The sequence below is a fragment of the Choristoneura fumiferana genome, chromosome 15 (assembly GCF_025370935.1).
Source record: "Choristoneura fumiferana chromosome 15, NRCan_CFum_1, whole genome shotgun sequence".
NCBI classification, from domain to species: Eukaryota; Metazoa; Arthropoda; class Insecta; order Lepidoptera; family Tortricidae; genus Choristoneura; species Choristoneura fumiferana.
The window spans coordinates 12,338,950-12,356,565 of NC_133486.1; the positions used below are offsets into that span (position 1 = coordinate 12,338,950).

At 40.2% G+C, this 17,616-nt stretch overlaps 3 protein-coding genes across 5 annotated transcripts in view; all 3 read left to right on the forward strand.

Annotated features, from left to right (window-relative positions):
• The window catches only part of LOC141435616 (uncharacterized), a 281,017-nt gene that overhangs the window by 238,404 nt on the left and 24,997 nt on the right, over nt 1-17,616 (forward strand). The gene's annotated exons all lie outside the window — the stretch shown is intronic.
• Nucleotides 1-17,616, forward strand: part of brat (tripartite motif-containing protein brain tumor) — a 603,590-nt gene that overhangs the window by 87,551 nt on the left and 498,423 nt on the right. The window lies entirely within an intron of this gene.
• LOC141435459 (uncharacterized) lies at nt 14,264-15,407 on the forward strand. The gene has a single exon (XM_074098140.1). It carries the CDS (start codon nt 14,514-14,516, stop codon nt 15,393-15,395), a length of 882 nt encoding a protein of 293 aa, XP_073954241.1. The 5' UTR covers nt 14,264-14,513; the 3' UTR covers nt 15,396-15,407.

A 17,616-nucleotide genomic window follows, 5' to 3' on the forward strand; every position in this document is an offset into this window, starting at 1 on the left:
TTTTTGTTAAAAAGTTTTTATTTTATAATTTCTTCCCAGCCTTAGGGTAGGACCAAATTTACCAAACCAAATTCACCAAATTTACCAAAATTATATGGTACCAATTTTAAGGTATACCCTATCCTATATTCATAGTTAGTATGCACAATACATAAATCATCATCATCATCATAATATCAGCCGTAGGACGTCTACTGACGGACATTGACCTCCCTCATAGTCCTCCAGTTGGTATGGTTATGTACTTTGTTTAAATAAATTAAATTAAATTATCATGGGACACTTGACACCAATTGACCTAGTCCCAAACTAAGCAAAGCTTGTACTGTGGATACTAGGCAACGGATAAACATACTTATATAGATAAATACATACATAAATACATTAAAAATCCAAGACCCGAGAACAAACATTCGTATTATTTATACAAATATCTGCCCCGGCCGGGAATTGAACCTGGGACCTCGAGCTTTGTAGTCAGGTTCTGTAACCACTTGGCCATCCGGTCGTCAGATGTACTCTATAATATAAATAAAAACTTTGTAGGCTAACGCTTCTGATTTCCCGCAGCCGTTATTCTATAACTGCACTCACGCCTTGCGTCCGATGCCCTTGTTGAGGTAGGCTCTGCATTGTTTTGTACTTTTTCTAGTACAGTACCGCGCAATAGTGCTTTGAGCGTACTTTATTTAGACTTGTTTCTTTTTCCAACTGCCTATGACCAAATAGAAAAATCTCTAGCGTTTTAGACGGGAGCGTCAAAGTTCGCATACTCTTCGCTAGTCATACCGTAATTTTTGTCCGAATCATCGTTTGTCATAATTTTTTCCCACTGAAACAATTTTTTCTGAAATTTTAAATGGTCATCCTATAGAAAACTATAGGTTAGGTTAGGTCTGTTTTATAACAATTCTGAACAATTATTGGATTCAGAGAAAAAAGAGTTATGACAAACGATCATTCTGACAAAAATCATACGGACTTTCAATCACAAAGTCCTCCAGTAAAAAGTAAATGTATAATCACTAAACTATAAACGATTACTTTGCTCACCCGATACATTACGCTAGGATGTCTATGCAACAAATGTGTATTCATGCAGCTCCTCCGCCTCCACACTGTAAGACACACAAATCACAAAACTCAACTACGCCGACGAGTTTCGAACTCAACCAGAGTTCTTCCTCGGAACAACACCGTTCACCATCCATATGTGGGGATGATTGCTCAGAGTTAAACACAATAATGTTTTTTATAAATTTATTCAAAAACGAGCCAAACCGTTTCGCCGTGCCAACGCAATACAGACCGATCCGCCATCTTCCTATTCTATTTCCCTATCTCGCTCATCCTTGCCATACATCCCTCTCACTCACTCACGCCTACGTTCCGTTTCCCACATTCGGCCATCCTGCTCACTCGTCTGTCCTCAGACTATCTTTCATGCTACCATTCTTCCTTCCTGACTTACTTAGCTAGTTACATCATTAAATTTCTAAATAAACCTACTGTGTATACAATTCTAACTTGTTTTATTTACTGTAAATAATATTATTAGGTATTTAGTTACTTATGCGAACCCTTATTATGAATCTTTAAATAAAACATTAAACAATACCGGTGTATTCTTTTACCAACTTAAACAATTATTATATTCTTATACTACAAACAGTACACAAGTAAGTAACCATACTAACAACAAAATAAACTTACAACTGGGAACTTATACTATAAAGATAAGACTTTCATACTCTCACCTCACATTCAGAAGCATCTGACACACCTAGTACTTACTTACTTGTTTATTTCCTTAAGTTATACCGTCTGGCCACCTCTTCATATAGTCAGCAGCACTGGAAGTGCGGGTGGGGCCTTCTGTTGCGCTATTGACTTTCTCCACATCATAGCAGTCATTGTTGTGTACCTCTGATATTATTATTTGGTCTTTGACCTTTTGCCGAAGCTTTTCTTTGCCACTGTGGTATATTCTAGCGGTCTCTTTCTTCTTCTGTCTTCGGTCGATTCTCTCAACCTGTCTGTTACCTCTGGGTTTCCCTGTGGTGTAGGATAAACGCCGTGGTCGCTGGCTTACCGGTACTTCATCTTTTAAAACAATTTTAAGCTCCAACGGTACCTCCTTCGTTTGATCTAGATGATAACTACTGACAGAATCATAAGCCTCCTGCTTATCCTGTGGCAACTTGATCTGCTCCGCCAGAGACTCCATTTGTCCTGTAAGGCGATTGACATTATACAACCATTCACCCTTGTCCCTAAATATATTCACGCTTCCGTCACTCATAACCATTGTCACATCTTTCAAAAACTCATGACCTATAGTTATATCATAAAGCATACTGTCTCTAGGTATAATATAGAACACAACACCGTCGTAAACCTGTCCATCTATTGTAATTCCCGTTGTAATCTTGCCCAACGATTTCACTTGTGAACGTCCCAGTCCAGTTAATGTTAAATTGACGCCGTCATTACACTGATCTTTCGATAATTTGCCGCACAATTCCGCTGAGATAAGGTTGACATCGCTGCCAGAGTCTATTAGCGCAAGGGAACTGAAACAACTCGCGACTAACACAGTTTTCACCGGCTTTTGAATACTTTTAACGCTTCGCGTGTCGTTGTTTACAATCTGCATAACCTCCGGATTGTCAAAGTTTGACGTTGACATTTCGCTGTCATGGCCTCTGCATCTGCATTCGTTCTCATTGGTAGCTGTCATTCCTGCCGTCGTCCCGAACACTACCGAACACTGCTTTACCGACCGAGGTGCGCCTCCGTCAATGACTCGCGCCGACGTCGGACCTGCCGCTGACTGTTTTACCGACTGAGCGGGCATGCTCCGTTCCGACTTCGTCTCGTAGCGTCGTTGACCAGTCAAAGTTACAGGGCACCGAATTCCAATATGGCCGTACTCGTTGCATCGAAAGCACTTCAAGCCGTTTGGACACTGCGCGGACACATGAGTATTTTCACCGCAATTGTAACAACGCCGACTTGATGTTGATGCTTCGAACTCCTTTTTTCCAGCTCCTTCAACTCTCGCTTCTTTCTTCGTCTCGCCTTTAATCTTCTCATAGATAGCTAGCTTGTCTTTTAACACGCTATAGGTGGTTACGCCGTACAAAACTATTTTGTTTAAGTTCGAGTCTTCGATGCCATCTATAATATATTGTATAGCGACGTAATCAGGGAATTTCGCTCTCTTGCCCAGCTCTTTCATAGTTAGCATGTACTGAAAATAGCTTTCATCTTTTCTTTTTTTTCTAGCCGCCATTAATTCGTGCATTTCTTTGGAATTTATCGCTTCTGGAAATTCTTTTATAAGCGCATTTTTGAGTTCTTCGTATGTCTTGAATACCTTCTCGGTTTTTACCCACAGGCCAGCCGTACCGCATAAGGATCTGCGCGCGATAACCAGTTTTTGCCGCTCTGACCAACCAAAAACCTCTGCATTGTCCTCGATGTCCTGCGCCCATTTCACCGAAGAGTACGTCTTGTCCTCGCCATTAAATGTGCAGGTGCCGTCGTAATAAAATTGACCCGCGCCAGCTTCGCCGTTGTTTTCTGCCATCTTCGTTCGTCTTGATCGTCTTTTCTTATAGAAAAATGGTCGTCGTCGTTTTTCCGTCTTATCGTCTTTTCAGGTCGTCTTCACTTCTTTTGTATCAACTCTGAGCCCATCCCGGACGAGCCCCCAAAATTTGTGGGGATGATTGCTCAGAGTTAAACACAATAATGTTTTTTATAAATTTATTCAAAAACGAGCCAAACCGTTTCGCCGTGCCAACGCAATACAGACCGATCCGCCATCTTCCTATTCTATTTCCCTATCTCGCTCATCCTTGCCATACATCCCTCTCACTCACTCACGCCTACGTTCCGTTTCCCACACATATATAATATACATGCTATATTTGTTTTGCTCTGAGGATAAGCTTTGAGAAATACGAATAGTGAACATCACCACCCACACGGACACGCGATCACACAATCATAGCAAGAAATAATGATACCTACAGACCAAGTATTCACCGAAACACAAAATAGAACACTATTCATTTCCAACAGGAATTAGGTCAATTGAAAACAAAACGTAGCACAAATTAGTTTTCAGTTCTGAGTATTTTAAGCCAATCTAACTAGATTTTGTTTGAGGCACTGACATTTCACGATATTTCTGGTGAAAAGCTTATAACCTACTCGGATATCCCACGTATATTATAAACACGAAAGTTTGCATTGATGTTTGTTATTCTTTCATGCAAAAACTACTTAATGGATTTAAATTAGACTTTAAAATATTAATAAATATATTTTAAACTAGCTTGTGCCCCCGGCTTCGACCACGTGAAATTCGGTTATCGCGCGCTGTTCCCTCGGGAATCTCTGCATTTTCCAGGATAAAAAGTAGCCTATGTCACTCTATGGCCCATAAAATATCTCTATGCCAAAAATCACGTCGATCCGTCGCTCCGAGCACATCGTCACTTCTTTTAAAAAAGCTCGTAACTTAAAATTTATAATTTTTCAAAGTAAACTTTATGCGCCTTATTTGAAGGGTCGATTTTGTTGACGTATTGATTTGAGATACGAAATTTTTGCAAAGTAATGACGAAATCCATAATTTAATCTCAAAAAATCCTCTAAGAAATCATGTCTGTGCAAGCTATGAAAGTTGTCCGAAGGTTTGTATGGAAGAGCAAACCACCTTAAGTCTAGAAACGTAAAAATTTGCACGGTTTGTCATAACAACGTAAGTAAATATTATCGAGCAAAATATAACCGCAACCCCATGCCTCATTACTGAGGAGTGTTCCAAGTGCCCTCAGCCACGGCTCTAGCTAATAAGAACTGGCTTTGACCTAGAATACCTAAAGATACACCCAGTTAGGAGTGAAGTGTACGAGTATATTTACATTATAATACTTAGTATTAGGTATAATAAAGTAAAGTCTCTTCTCGCCGTCTGTACGCTTAGATCTTATAAATTACTCAATGAATTTTATTGCGCTGTTCGCCATGATTTAGATAAATTTTTCATGTATATGATGTAGCCTTTGGGAAATAGTCGTTTGCCCCCTATGCCATAAAAAAAAAAAAAAAACTAAAAACTAACGCCTGATTCAAAAAAGTTAATATTTAGTTGTATTCGACATACATACGTATCCCAATGTTAGTCTCAAATGAATATTATGAGCCAAGTGGTCTGATCAAAGCCTCTCAAGCAGATCGATGCTTCAAAAATTACATAAAACTTGTTTATCACGAGCTTTACAGCGAAGAAAACGCTGTAAAGCCTGAACACTCCTATAAAACAATTCAATGTTGTGTTCCAGTCCTAGATTTGTCAATAAGCCGTATAGGCCGCGGCCTAGAGGCGGCAGCGTCCTAGGGCCGGCCGTATTCAGAGGACGAGAAAATTATTATTTAAGAAAAGTATAGGGCGCGGAAATAAAGTGACCTACACTCATCCTATTTATAATAATATTATATTATGCGAAAGATTGTGTGTGTGTGCGTGCGTGCGTGTGTGTGTGTGTGTGTGTGTGTGTGTGTGTGTGTGTGTGTGTATGGTATGTATGTTTGTTACTCCTTCACGCTAAAACAGATGGACGGATTTCGATGAAATTCGGTATATAGATAGCTGGGCATCTGGAATAACATATAGGCTACTTTTTATCCCGATATTCTCACGGGATAGGGTTAAAATCTCGAAATAACAACCGTTGGGCTTAAAGCCACCAAATTTAGCATAGTGGCTTTTAATGCAATTTTAATGAAAACCACGATGTAATTTTCGGAAATTCCCATGGGAATTTTGTGAAATCTCGGAATTTCAATTCAACTGCTGTATTAAATGATTTTACGCGTGCGAAGCCGCGGGTAAACTCTAGTAAAAAATATAAATCCGGCACTGGTTGTGTCTCAAATTGTGATACATTATCCACATTGTATACATCCATCATATGAAATAATGTATTTGAGGGCCTACGTACATAAATAGACTGGAGTTGAAACGTATCACTAATGATGTTGATATTTGCTTTTTGCGACATTTGCATTTTTGTTGATAAATTGCGATACTGTTTTAGTAATTAACCTACTTTTAATATGGAACTTGTGCCCGCGACATCTGCTAAATCGCTATCTTTGACTAAATAACGGCAATTTTCGGAGTGAAAACTATCCTATTCCCTTTCCGGGACTTAAACTATCTTTATCTAAATATTTTAAGTGGTTTAAGCATGAATATATAACAGACAGACCGATATATATTTTAGCTAGAATAATGTAAGTAAAGATTAATATTTACCCGTGTGGTGTCGGGTCGGGTTAGAATAACACCGCTCCATTTCTTCCGTGGATGTCGTAAGAGGCGAATGAGGATATAGGTTAAGGTACACCGTAGGCGATAGGCTAGCAACCTGTCACTTTTGTACCGTTTTTTTTTTCAAACTTAAAACCTAAATTTGCTTAAAGTGGATCCGAAGCGGTAGACCAGCGCTGGGAATCGAACCCAGGTCCTCAGCATTCCGTGCTGCGTGCTATAACCCCTACACACTCTCTCTGTCTCTGTCTCTTTTTCTGGTTTTTCTATGCATCCATGTCTAAGTTTGTATTTTCGATAAGGTTTTGACGGGATGACCGTAAAAGAAACAAATTTGGAGTTGAAATAAAAAATACAAAAAAATACATAAAAAAACCACTCATGTCTGAGTGAGCGGTTAGTCTCGAAAGGGTGTTGTCTCTCGATGAGAGCTAAACATAGATGTCGCTAGTGCTGCTGCTTAAGTAGCGTAGTTGAAAAAAAAAAGCAATCTGAGATATGTGTACATAGGAGAAATCTAAACTCCTGTCCAGCGGTGGTGTAGGGGTTAAAACACGCAGTACGGAATGCTGGGGACCTGGGTTCGATTCCCAGCGCTGGTCTCTTTTTCTGTTTTTCTGTGCATACATGTTTCAATTTGTATTTTCGATATGTCAAACATACACCCGTCTTTTGCGGTGGGGGTTTAAAAACAAGCATGCACGAATAGTCACAGAGCAGTTAGGTACATATTTTTAGCAATCTTGTAATGAAAAGAAACCTTCCAAACCTCATTAACAATTTTCCGAGACAAAAATATACACCTACATGTTTTTCTGAACATAATTCCAGAAAAAACTTAGCAAAGGGAGAACAATGATTTTTTCAACAAAAGAAACTCTTTGTGTACATTGTATCACAAGAAAGTATTGTTTCTTTAACAGCAGCCCTCTTATCACCCAGCGTAATGGTATGCAAACTTCTTAGTGCCGCTCGTTTGCCCGACGCGCGATTTATAATGTAGGGCTTTGAGTTTCGTGCAACTGTAATTATTATCTTTGTATTTTTGTGTCAGATAGTTTTGGAAAATGAGATCAACTTAAATATACATTCATCATCATCATCATACCAGCCTTAAGACGTCCATTGTTGGATATATGCCTCCCCCATAGACCTCCAGTTGCTTCGGTTTGCCATTCACCATAAACCCGCGGCTTGAACCAGATCAACCGTCCATCTTGGTGGACGTCCTATGCTGCGCTTGCCGATGAGCGGTCTCCATTCGCGAACTATTCGGCCCCAACGACTATGTTCTCCACGCATATGGCCTGCCCATTGCCATTTCAACGAGTTAATTCTACATTTATTAAGAAGTGGAAACGGCAGTTGGCATCATTAACGCGGCATAAGCCATGGTAGCCTTGTATGTCTCTCAAGCAGAGGATTGAGGGGTTTAAAATACATTTTATATTTGTATAGAGGCATCAGTGCACCAGTGCGTGTTGCCAGTGATGACATACGGATCTGAGACGTGGGCGCTAACGATGGGCCTCATGAGAAAGCTCAAAGTCACTCAGAGGGCTATGGAGAGGGCTATGCTCGGGGTTTCTCTGCGGGATAGAATTAGAAATGATGATATCCGCAGTAGAACTAAGGTTACCGACATAGCCCGAACAATTGTGAAACTGAAGTGGCAGTGGTCGGGGCATTACTCGCAGGACTGATGGCCGATGGGGTCAGAAGGTTCTCGAATGGCGTCCGCGGACCGGGAGACGAGCTGTCGGTAGGCCTCCAACGAGATGGAGCGACGACTTGGTTAGGATCGTGGGATCGCGGTGGATGCGAAAAGCACAAGACTGGTCTGAGTGGAGAGCCTCGGGGAAGGCCTTCCCCAAGCCCAGCAGTGGACGTCTTTAGGCTGACATGATGATGATGATGATGATGACGATCAGTGCACCACGAGCAGGTAAGGTTGGCATGGAGCCCGAAAGATGGAGTGCAGTATTCAAGGTATTCGGAGGTATGATAGAATCAGGAACAGTAACCTGCGCTCCTGAACTCAAATTATAGATGTGGGGATGAAGACCACCAACTTATAATGGGACTGGGCGGGACACGTCTGCCGCATGGACCCGGACCGTTTCTAGTCAGACTGGCAAGAGTTAGCCAAAAGCCTTAGTGAAAGTATGTCCCAGCCTACTTTTAAACACAAGTTCCGAGCGTTTCTTCTTATAACACAACTTGAAAACAGCTGCATATATCACTACTTGTGATCGGTGTTGCGTGTGCTCAAGGATGAATGGGTAGGTACTTCTCAAACTGTAATTTATTGACTGCTGAGGATTTTTGTTTTTTTTTTTGGTTCTGGTTTTTTTTTATTTTGTTTTTATAATGTTTTAGTAAACTTTCGTGATTCTCACTTATAGTTTAAAATATTAGTTTAATTATTTTGTATTCGTTTTTATCTGTATTATTGTTGTACTGGTATTACTGTTTCCGTCTCTTGTCTGCCAATATTATATATAGACAATATTCCAGCATGTGTCAACAGGGGCAGACTGTAAACCAGCGCTGGCAGCTTCCGCGTAAGCGCAGCATTAGCTGAGTTTGATCCTTTTGCCGCAGGACAGACTACTTGCAAAGTTATATTCTTATTTTTTTAAAACTCCTTTTATATGATACAATACAATACAATACAAAGACTCTTTATTGTACACCAGACATAGTAAGCGATACAGAAAACAGATACACAGAAAAAAATATTACAAGGTGAGCAATATGATCTGTGCTGTATTAAACTATTTTATCTCGTATTGTTTATATTGTTGTCTTGTATTGTTTGTACTGTTGGCAATTAAATATTTTCTTTCTTTCTTTCTTTCAAAAGTGGAGACGAGTGGAAGACATAAAAAGGAAGGCTTCTGCCCAGCAGTGGGCCACAATACAAGCTAAATAAAAAATGTAGAGGCATCAGGTGCCTGTATTCTATGATGATTTTAGGTACATCTATACCTTAGTTATCCAGTCGCGTAATGACGTCACGATCGGCGCAAGCGTCGTGACCGGGACGCGTTTCCGTAGTAGATAATGAAGAACATTTAACTATATTTTAGAATAGTTTGTTGTCTGCTACAGTGAGCTACGCGGGTTTTTTTACATTTTTGAAATAGCTTTAGTATATAAAAAAACTTAGTTTTACAATCGGTATTTTTTTTCTGACTGCATTTTTTGTTGGCTGTACTTTCGTTGTCAGCTCATTTAAACTACATTTATGTACATATACCTAACTTCAAGTCAACCTGACCACTAAAGAAAAAAAAAAACATTTGCCATATTACAGGTATGCTAATATAGAAGAAATATTTTTAGATTCAGAATAATCTGTTTCATGGTTAATCGTCATTAGCGTACGTCGATTGTTAAATTCTAGAGACGAATAAATACATATACACATACTATCGAAATGTAAAATATAATATGTATAATTTTAAAAGCTGGAGGTACCGATGTGCGCTATGCGTGATTTAGGCAATTGATTGCAGGAAAAAATAAATCTAGATTTAGTAGTTAATCCAGGCTTAAGCTTGACAGTTCCTTACAATTTGACACTACTAAACTGAGCTTAACGCTTACTCGAGATTTATGTGTTTAAAGCAAGTGGGCCTCAGTTTCAGTGTGCAATATCACTTAATATAAATCGTTTAGAAAAAAATATTACTAAATAAAATTATACTCACGAACACATTTTTAATTGATCTTTCTTTTTTTTTTTTCAGGTAAGACAACAAACAACAAGTCGTTGGTTTATAGATTTAAAAAACAAGTAAGTACTAAGTATATTTAAGATCTGTACTCAAACGTAATCATTATGTATCTAAACTCATTATGTACAGAATCATTATGTACAATTAACCAGCTTGATTCCTAAGCCATAAGCCACCATACTTAGAATGTTATCTTAACGAATAATTTAGTTTGTCTACAACAAGAAGACTGGCCAACAGATTTAATTAAAAATTAAAAACAATAAGAAAGATAAACGTTTACTAAAGCTGTAAATTGATGCCAAAAGAGCGGACTAAGTACAGTCAAGGAATTTAATTCATGGGCCACCATAGAACCTTTCAAAAGAAAAGTAATTACCACCTTCCCTGTTAATTAATGCGATGTCACTATGACGTTACTGTGAAATGGTTCCATGGTGGCCAATGAATTAAACTCCTTGACCGTACCTATTTACTGCAAACTCGGTTTTTTTCCGTCAAATTTAAAATCATAAATGCTCACAAAAAGTTAAGGTAAATTATTTCGTTATCATTCTGGCTTGACATTTAAAAGCCACCATTACAGATTCTAGAAAGCTTACTCCCAAAACCGACTTCATTAATCATTGAAACCCTTATTACGAGGAATGATATAAAACGATAAGTACTAAAACGATTTTAAAACTGGCTAAGTGCGAGTCGAACTCGTAAACTAAGTGTTCCGTACTACCTTACTGATAAATCACGTTTCTTGAGTTGTTTACGTAACGTAATATATATATATATATTACGTTTATTATACAACTGTCATCGTTGTGCACACACTAAGAACAAGAAAGAAACATACACACATCTCCACTCCTCTACGACGATATTACACTGCTAAAATTAACTTATCATTTTGACCACATTGCCGCAGGGGTACAAGGGGTACACTACATAAATATTAAATATGAAAAACCAAATTCAGAAACTCGGAATCACGAATTTCAAAATACCGATTTTTATAACTCCGAAAACTAAAAATGTCTAAGGTTTAAAATTACGAATTTTAATATGCCGAACAATAATAATTCCGACTCAATAATAATCTAAAATGTCAAAAATACGAATTCCGAATACTAAATTACCGATTTTCAAAATTCCAAATATCATTACCCGACTTATTAACATAAGCTACCTATGTAGGTTATATTGGCCTAAAACAGTAGTAACTGTTATTCATTTTCGGCAATATGACAAAGTCGACAGAGCTCCGCCCGCCCTATTCCGCGCAGTTAAGGTGCTTCACGCCTTGACGCAATTCTAACCTAACCTATACAGTTCAATTTACCTAAATTGATTGATATTAATTCGAGGTTCGAAATTCAAGATTCCGATTATTAAAACCAAGAAGTTTATTTGGCTGAATGTCATATTTCCGAATTAGCGATGTCATTTCGGAAAATTGATAATCGGAATACTGTACTTCGGGCTGATAACATTTCGTATTTATCATTCTTCAGAGTTATAAAAATCGGGTATTAAAAAGAATAATATTTTGCAATTCGGAAAAATAAATTTCGTGTTTTTAAATAATCGGAATTATATGTCTTAGGAATTATGTAAATCGGAGTTTTAAAAATCGGAATTAGCAAATTCGAAATAAGATATTTCGGAGTATTTGGGTGTTCCCTTGCCGCAGCTTCCACATTGCATTGCAGTGTCTACTCGTGACCACGGCAACTGCAATATGGACGAAACATGCTGCAAATTTTACCAATATCGTAGTGGCTTAATCATGAGTCAAAATTGCAAAGATTTAAAACACCCATGTAATTAATATTGTTCCTGGCGATCATCAATCGGGCTGTATCGTTTTATTCTCGTTTCCAACATAACCCCTCGGCAGTGATTACATTCTATTGTTCACCCACGCGGTTGCAAAACCGGCGCAGACGCAGCGCCGCTTGCGCAACCACACAGTCAGCTTTACAACAGTAGGCTAAGTTGAATCACTTTAGTAGTAAATCATATATTCCAAATCAATAGGTCAACAAAATTCAAGCTGAAATAATGTTCATAAAGTTAGTTATAGATTTTGAGATTTTGAGGTAAGTATTAGCTTTTTTTTTAAGTAGTGACGATATGTAAACATGACAACGTCTATATATGTCGTACTGATCTAGCTATATTAATACTCGTAATTTAAGTACATGAAAAATACGTTGCAATAGATCGCGGCTTTACAATGCTTTCATTCGAGCATGGTGCGGGTGACAGCTGTCAATATTACAGACTAGAGAGTGAAAGTGTCGAAACTTGAGTAGATAAAACTAATAATTTTAAATCTTAATAATAACTAATGTCATCATTAATCAGATTATTACGCTAAGCTAGTAGAGTTTTTCTTTTGTGGCAACATTTATGCCTCGGTAGACGCTGGCAACCATTTTTATTATTTTTATTTTACATGAGTGTACCAATTAGTAATTACCGATATACTTGATATTACGTTTCTTCACTTACCTAATTGTGCTTTGAATTTTATTAATTGATTATAAAAATCTGATAGTTTAAATTTATTTCATATAATATAGTTCTTTATACTCAAACATTTTACGCCAGTCATACAATACAATGACTCTATTGTACACCAGAAATAGTAAGCGATACAGGAAACAGGTACACAGAGAGAACATTGCAAGGTAAGCAATAGGCGGCCTTATCGCTTAAGAGCGATCTCTTCCAGGCAACCTTTCCAGGCAGTCATATTCAGTCTACACCTGAAATAATGAGTAAAACGAAACAGTACATCAAGTGTCACCCGCACCATACTAGAATGAATTCACTGTAGTTGGATAGTGTCACAACTCAAAAAAGAACTTTTTTTCAGTATAGCCACGCAAAAAAAATGCTTCAAAAGTATTTCTATTTACGACTAGCCTGCAAAGAAAAAAAATTGAGTTCTGACACCGTCTAAAGCAGATATTTATTGGGTGCAGTAACAATTTTTGCCCGGCAAATCCGAAGAGTGAGGCAAAGGTGAGTCAGTATATCTTCTGACACAGCACCTCGAAGTAAGACATGTAAAAGAGACATTTTATTATTTTTTAAAACAAACTCAAAGATATTGTAGAAACAATAGCTACACCTGCCAAAAAACCGACTAAAACCGCAAAATGTTTTTCCTCATAATTCCTATTATTTTCGAGTTCCGCAACGACGTGAAAACCGAGGACACAACCCAGTCGCAAATGATAATAGATGTAGATAAAACTTTTTGACTAATAAAGAAAGGCAGGGACATTAGAAAAATTATTGCCATTAAAATAATAACCCTCTTTCGGGTAGTCGGGTAAAAAATTCTACCGTACTGTTTTTCTGTGTACTGCGACACTACGATCACAATTGAGAATGAGTGACGACTCTATTGCAATTTCATTCTGTGCTATTTACCTTATCGTGCAGTTTAAAAAATCGCGCATAACTCTACCTCCATTGCCCCAAGATTGATTTCGCATTGCTTATGACTTTTTCATCCGAATACATAATTATGTCAGACACACTAGCTTTTGCGGTTATGTACGAATTCGCCAGCTCTTAATGTAAAGGAGTAAGATATAATTTGCGCTGGACATAGACTTTTTGATAGATAATGTAAATTTGTGGCTTTGCAAATTAGTAGTATGATTGTCAGAAGTTACTTTGTAAGGAATGATATATGATTTCGATTTATTCGCATCAATGGGGTCTTTTTTGCGTAATATCAGTGCTTGGTTAGTAATGATGTCATTGTGAAATGTCACGGAATGAATGGTCAAGCTTGTATTTGGCTTAATCAACTATTTTACCCACACTTTGGGCGTCTCCTGCGTTATCAAAATTGTCTCTGGCGTTACCAAAAACTCGTACTTCCAACAAGATATTTCACGGTTTAATAGGTTGAACTTACCTAGGATGGCATATATTCATGTATACCATCTATTTAATTACAGAAAAAACATGTTTACTTACAAAAATCTGCAATTGTTTGAAAAATGTCGCGGACAGATTAGTGTCGGTAAAAAAGTTGATTGGCCCATTTATGTGATCAACACATACTTTGGTGGGCATAGGGATGATAGCACAGAATGACTCTGGAAAATTTCGGCCAAGGTTGGATGTATGTTGAATTAATAGGTATGTGGCGGCCTGCTCGACCGCCACAACCTAAGTCCGCGCGCCTGCGCGATGCAGCGGACGGTTGTGCGGCAACCGAAAATCAACAGAGCTGTCCGATCGCCTAGCAAGAGAAAAACCTCATACAAATTTGTGTTAAATATTTTATTGCTTGTATATATATCTAATTGTAAATAAATTGTAAATAGTGCATTGCATCTTTTCTACCGACACGACAACCTTTTACCACAGTGGTGACCGCCGACTGAAAAAGAACTAAAATGTCGCGAGAAAATTTACACGAAGACTTCGCTGATGCCTCCACAGCCGATGGGCAGGTATGTCGTGTTGGTGTCCGCGTGCCGCCGTTCAACGCGGACGAGCCGGCGCTTTGGTTCGCGCAGATAGAGGCGCAATTTCAACTATCGAAAATAACGGTTGACGAAACGAAATTCTATTACGTCGCTGGCCAGCTAGAGGCGCGTTATGCACTCGAAGTAAAGGATATTATAACTAACCCTCCCGCTGCCGATAAGTACATAAAAATTAAAACTGAATTAATTAAACGCCTCTCGGCGTCTCAGGAAAAACGTACCCGGCAACTTCTCGTTCGTGAAGAGCTCGGCGACCGCAGCCCGTCGCAATTTCTACGGCATTTACAAAACTTAGCCGGTACCGCTGCGACGTCCGATCTACTCAAGACAATATGGATCGACCGTTTGCCGCATAATGTACAAACTATACTTGCGTCGCAGTCGGACCAACCTCTAGAGAAACTTGCGGATTTAGCCGATAGGGTGTTTGAACTTGCTCCCCAGATTCCCCATGTCGCAACTACCTCAGGCTCCGCTGTCAACTACGCACCAGTACCACAAGTTTCCTTCGCGTCCGCCTCGCCTTCTGATGCCTTGATGCAGCAAGTCAGTGAACTTACCAGGCAAGTTGCTTTGTTGACGAGTAACTACCGAAGAGGACGCACACACTCTCGCTCACGCTCGGCGTCGTCGTCAAGAAGGTACAGCAGCCGCTCCCGTTCGAGGATGCCCCAGCCGCCGCCTAATCACCCGCATTGCTTCTACCACTACAACTTTAATGAAAAAGCGCGCAAATGCAGACAGCCGTGCAACTACAACGCGGAAAACTTCCCGGGCGGTCGGAAATAGCGGCCAACGACTGCCCCTCACCGTCTGGCCGTCTTTTTATAACCGATCTTCACAGCAAAATAAGATACCTCGTAGACACAGGTTCGGATTTATGCGTTTTCCCTCGATCAGCTATCAAGACGCCCTGTCACCGATCCAAGTTTGACCTTGTTGCTGCTAACAATACCGTCATCCATACTTACGGACAGACAACTATAACAGTCAACTTGGGATTACGAAGAGCATTTACGTGGAGATTCACCATTGCCGACGTGTCAAAACCCATAATAGGAGTCGATTTTCTAGCTTTTTACGACCTACTTGTTGACTGCAAGAACCATCGTCTACTTGATAATCTTACCAAATCGTCAGTAGACGCGGTACGCTATATGTCGTCGGAAAATATAGATTCTGTCAAAATCGTCACAGGTGAAACTGAATTCGATGACATCTTACGTGAGTACCCTGCGCTTACCAGACCACCTGGTAGACACTCTCCATCGAAGCACAATACTCTGCACTTCATCAAGACCACACCTGGACCACCAGTATCCTGCAAGCCTCGCCGCCTTGACCCTATGCGTATGCAAGCCGCTAGGAAAGAGTTTGAGGATATGCTAGCATCTGGTATAGCTCGACGATCAGAGAGTCCATGGGCTAGTGCTCTCCACCTGGTGAAGAAGAAGGACGACTCCTGGAGACCTTGCGGTGATTACAGAGCCCTCAACGCCAGAACCATTCCTGATCGCTACCCCATTCGTCATATTCACGACTTCTCCTACCAACTCTCAGGTTGCACCATCTTTTCAACCATTGACCTGGTCAAGGCATACAACCAGATAGCTGTTAACCCTGAAGACATCCCCAAGACTGCGATAATTACACCGTTCGGATTGTTCGAGTTCCCGTTTATGACGTTCGGATTAAGGAACGCAGCGCAGACCTTTCAGAGGTTCATTGATGAGGTTTTGCTCGGTCTGGATTTCTGCTACGGCTACCTCGATGATATCTTGGTTTTTTCCTCGTCCCTGGAACAGCATAAAGCCCACCTTCGCCAGCTGTTTGAGCGTTTGACGCAGTACGGCGTATGGATCAACACCTCCAAGTGTTTGTTTGGCCAACCGGAAGTCACCTTTCTGGGCTACCGTGTGACAGCTTCAGGAACCAAGCCTTTGGAATCTAAAGTGCAAGCCATCAAGGACTACGCCGTTCCGAAAACCGTCAAGGAGCTCAGACGATTCCTTGGTATGATCAATTTCTACCGTCGCTTCATACCAAACGCTGCCCAAGTACAGGCACCGCTTCACTCTTGTTTGTCAGGACCGAAGATCAAAGGATCTCACCCAGTCAGCATGACTTCAGAACTGCTTCAAGCCTTTGAAGACTGCAAATCATCACTGTCTAAAGCAACACTCTTGGCTCACCCGGATCCTTCTGCTCAGCTCGCCATCTTCACCGACGCATCTGACACTTCTCTCGGCGCCGTTCTTCAGCAATCCGTTGACAACACCTGGCAACCTTTGGCATTCTACTCACACAAACTTACCAAGCCACAGAAGAAGTACAGCCCGTACGACCGAGAACTCCTAGCAGTGTACGAGGCCATCAGGTACTTCAGGCATATGGTCGAAGCCAGAGACTTTATAGTGTATACTGACCACAAACCACTTACCTTCGCTTTCTCCACCAACCGAGATAAATGTTCACCAAGGCAATTCAGATACCTTGACTTTATCTCGCAATTTACTACGGACCTAAGGTACTTACCTGGAACTCTCAACGTTGTCGCTGACGCCTTGTCTCGCATCGAGGAAATCGCCGTTCCTTTTGACTACCAGGCCCTTGCACAATCTCAGGAAGCTGATCCAGAGCTGCAAGACCTGATCCTCCACGGCTCCTCACTCAAGCTAAACAAGATGCCTACGCTTGACTCTACCATATCCATCTTTTGCGACACTTCTACTGGACAACCTCGTCCTTATGTCACTCCAGAATTCCGGAAGCAAGTTTTCGACCAGCTTCACCAACTTCATCATCCAGGATGCACAGCTACCGCGCGACTGGTCTCAGAAAGATTTGTTTGGCCAGGGATTCGCCGAGACTGTAGAGAGTGGGCTAAACACTGTTTGAAATGTCAACAGAGCAAAATCACTCGTCATACCATTTCACCACTTTCCACTTTCACCACTCCATCCTCGAGGTTCGCTCATATCCATCTCGACCTCGTAGGACCCTTAACCCC

Excerpts from the sequence above, each read along its gene's own strand:
- LOC141435459 (XM_074098140.1), top strand. The coding sequence starts at position 14,514 with ATGTCGCGAGAAAATTTACACGAAGACTTCGCTGATGCCTCCACAGCC.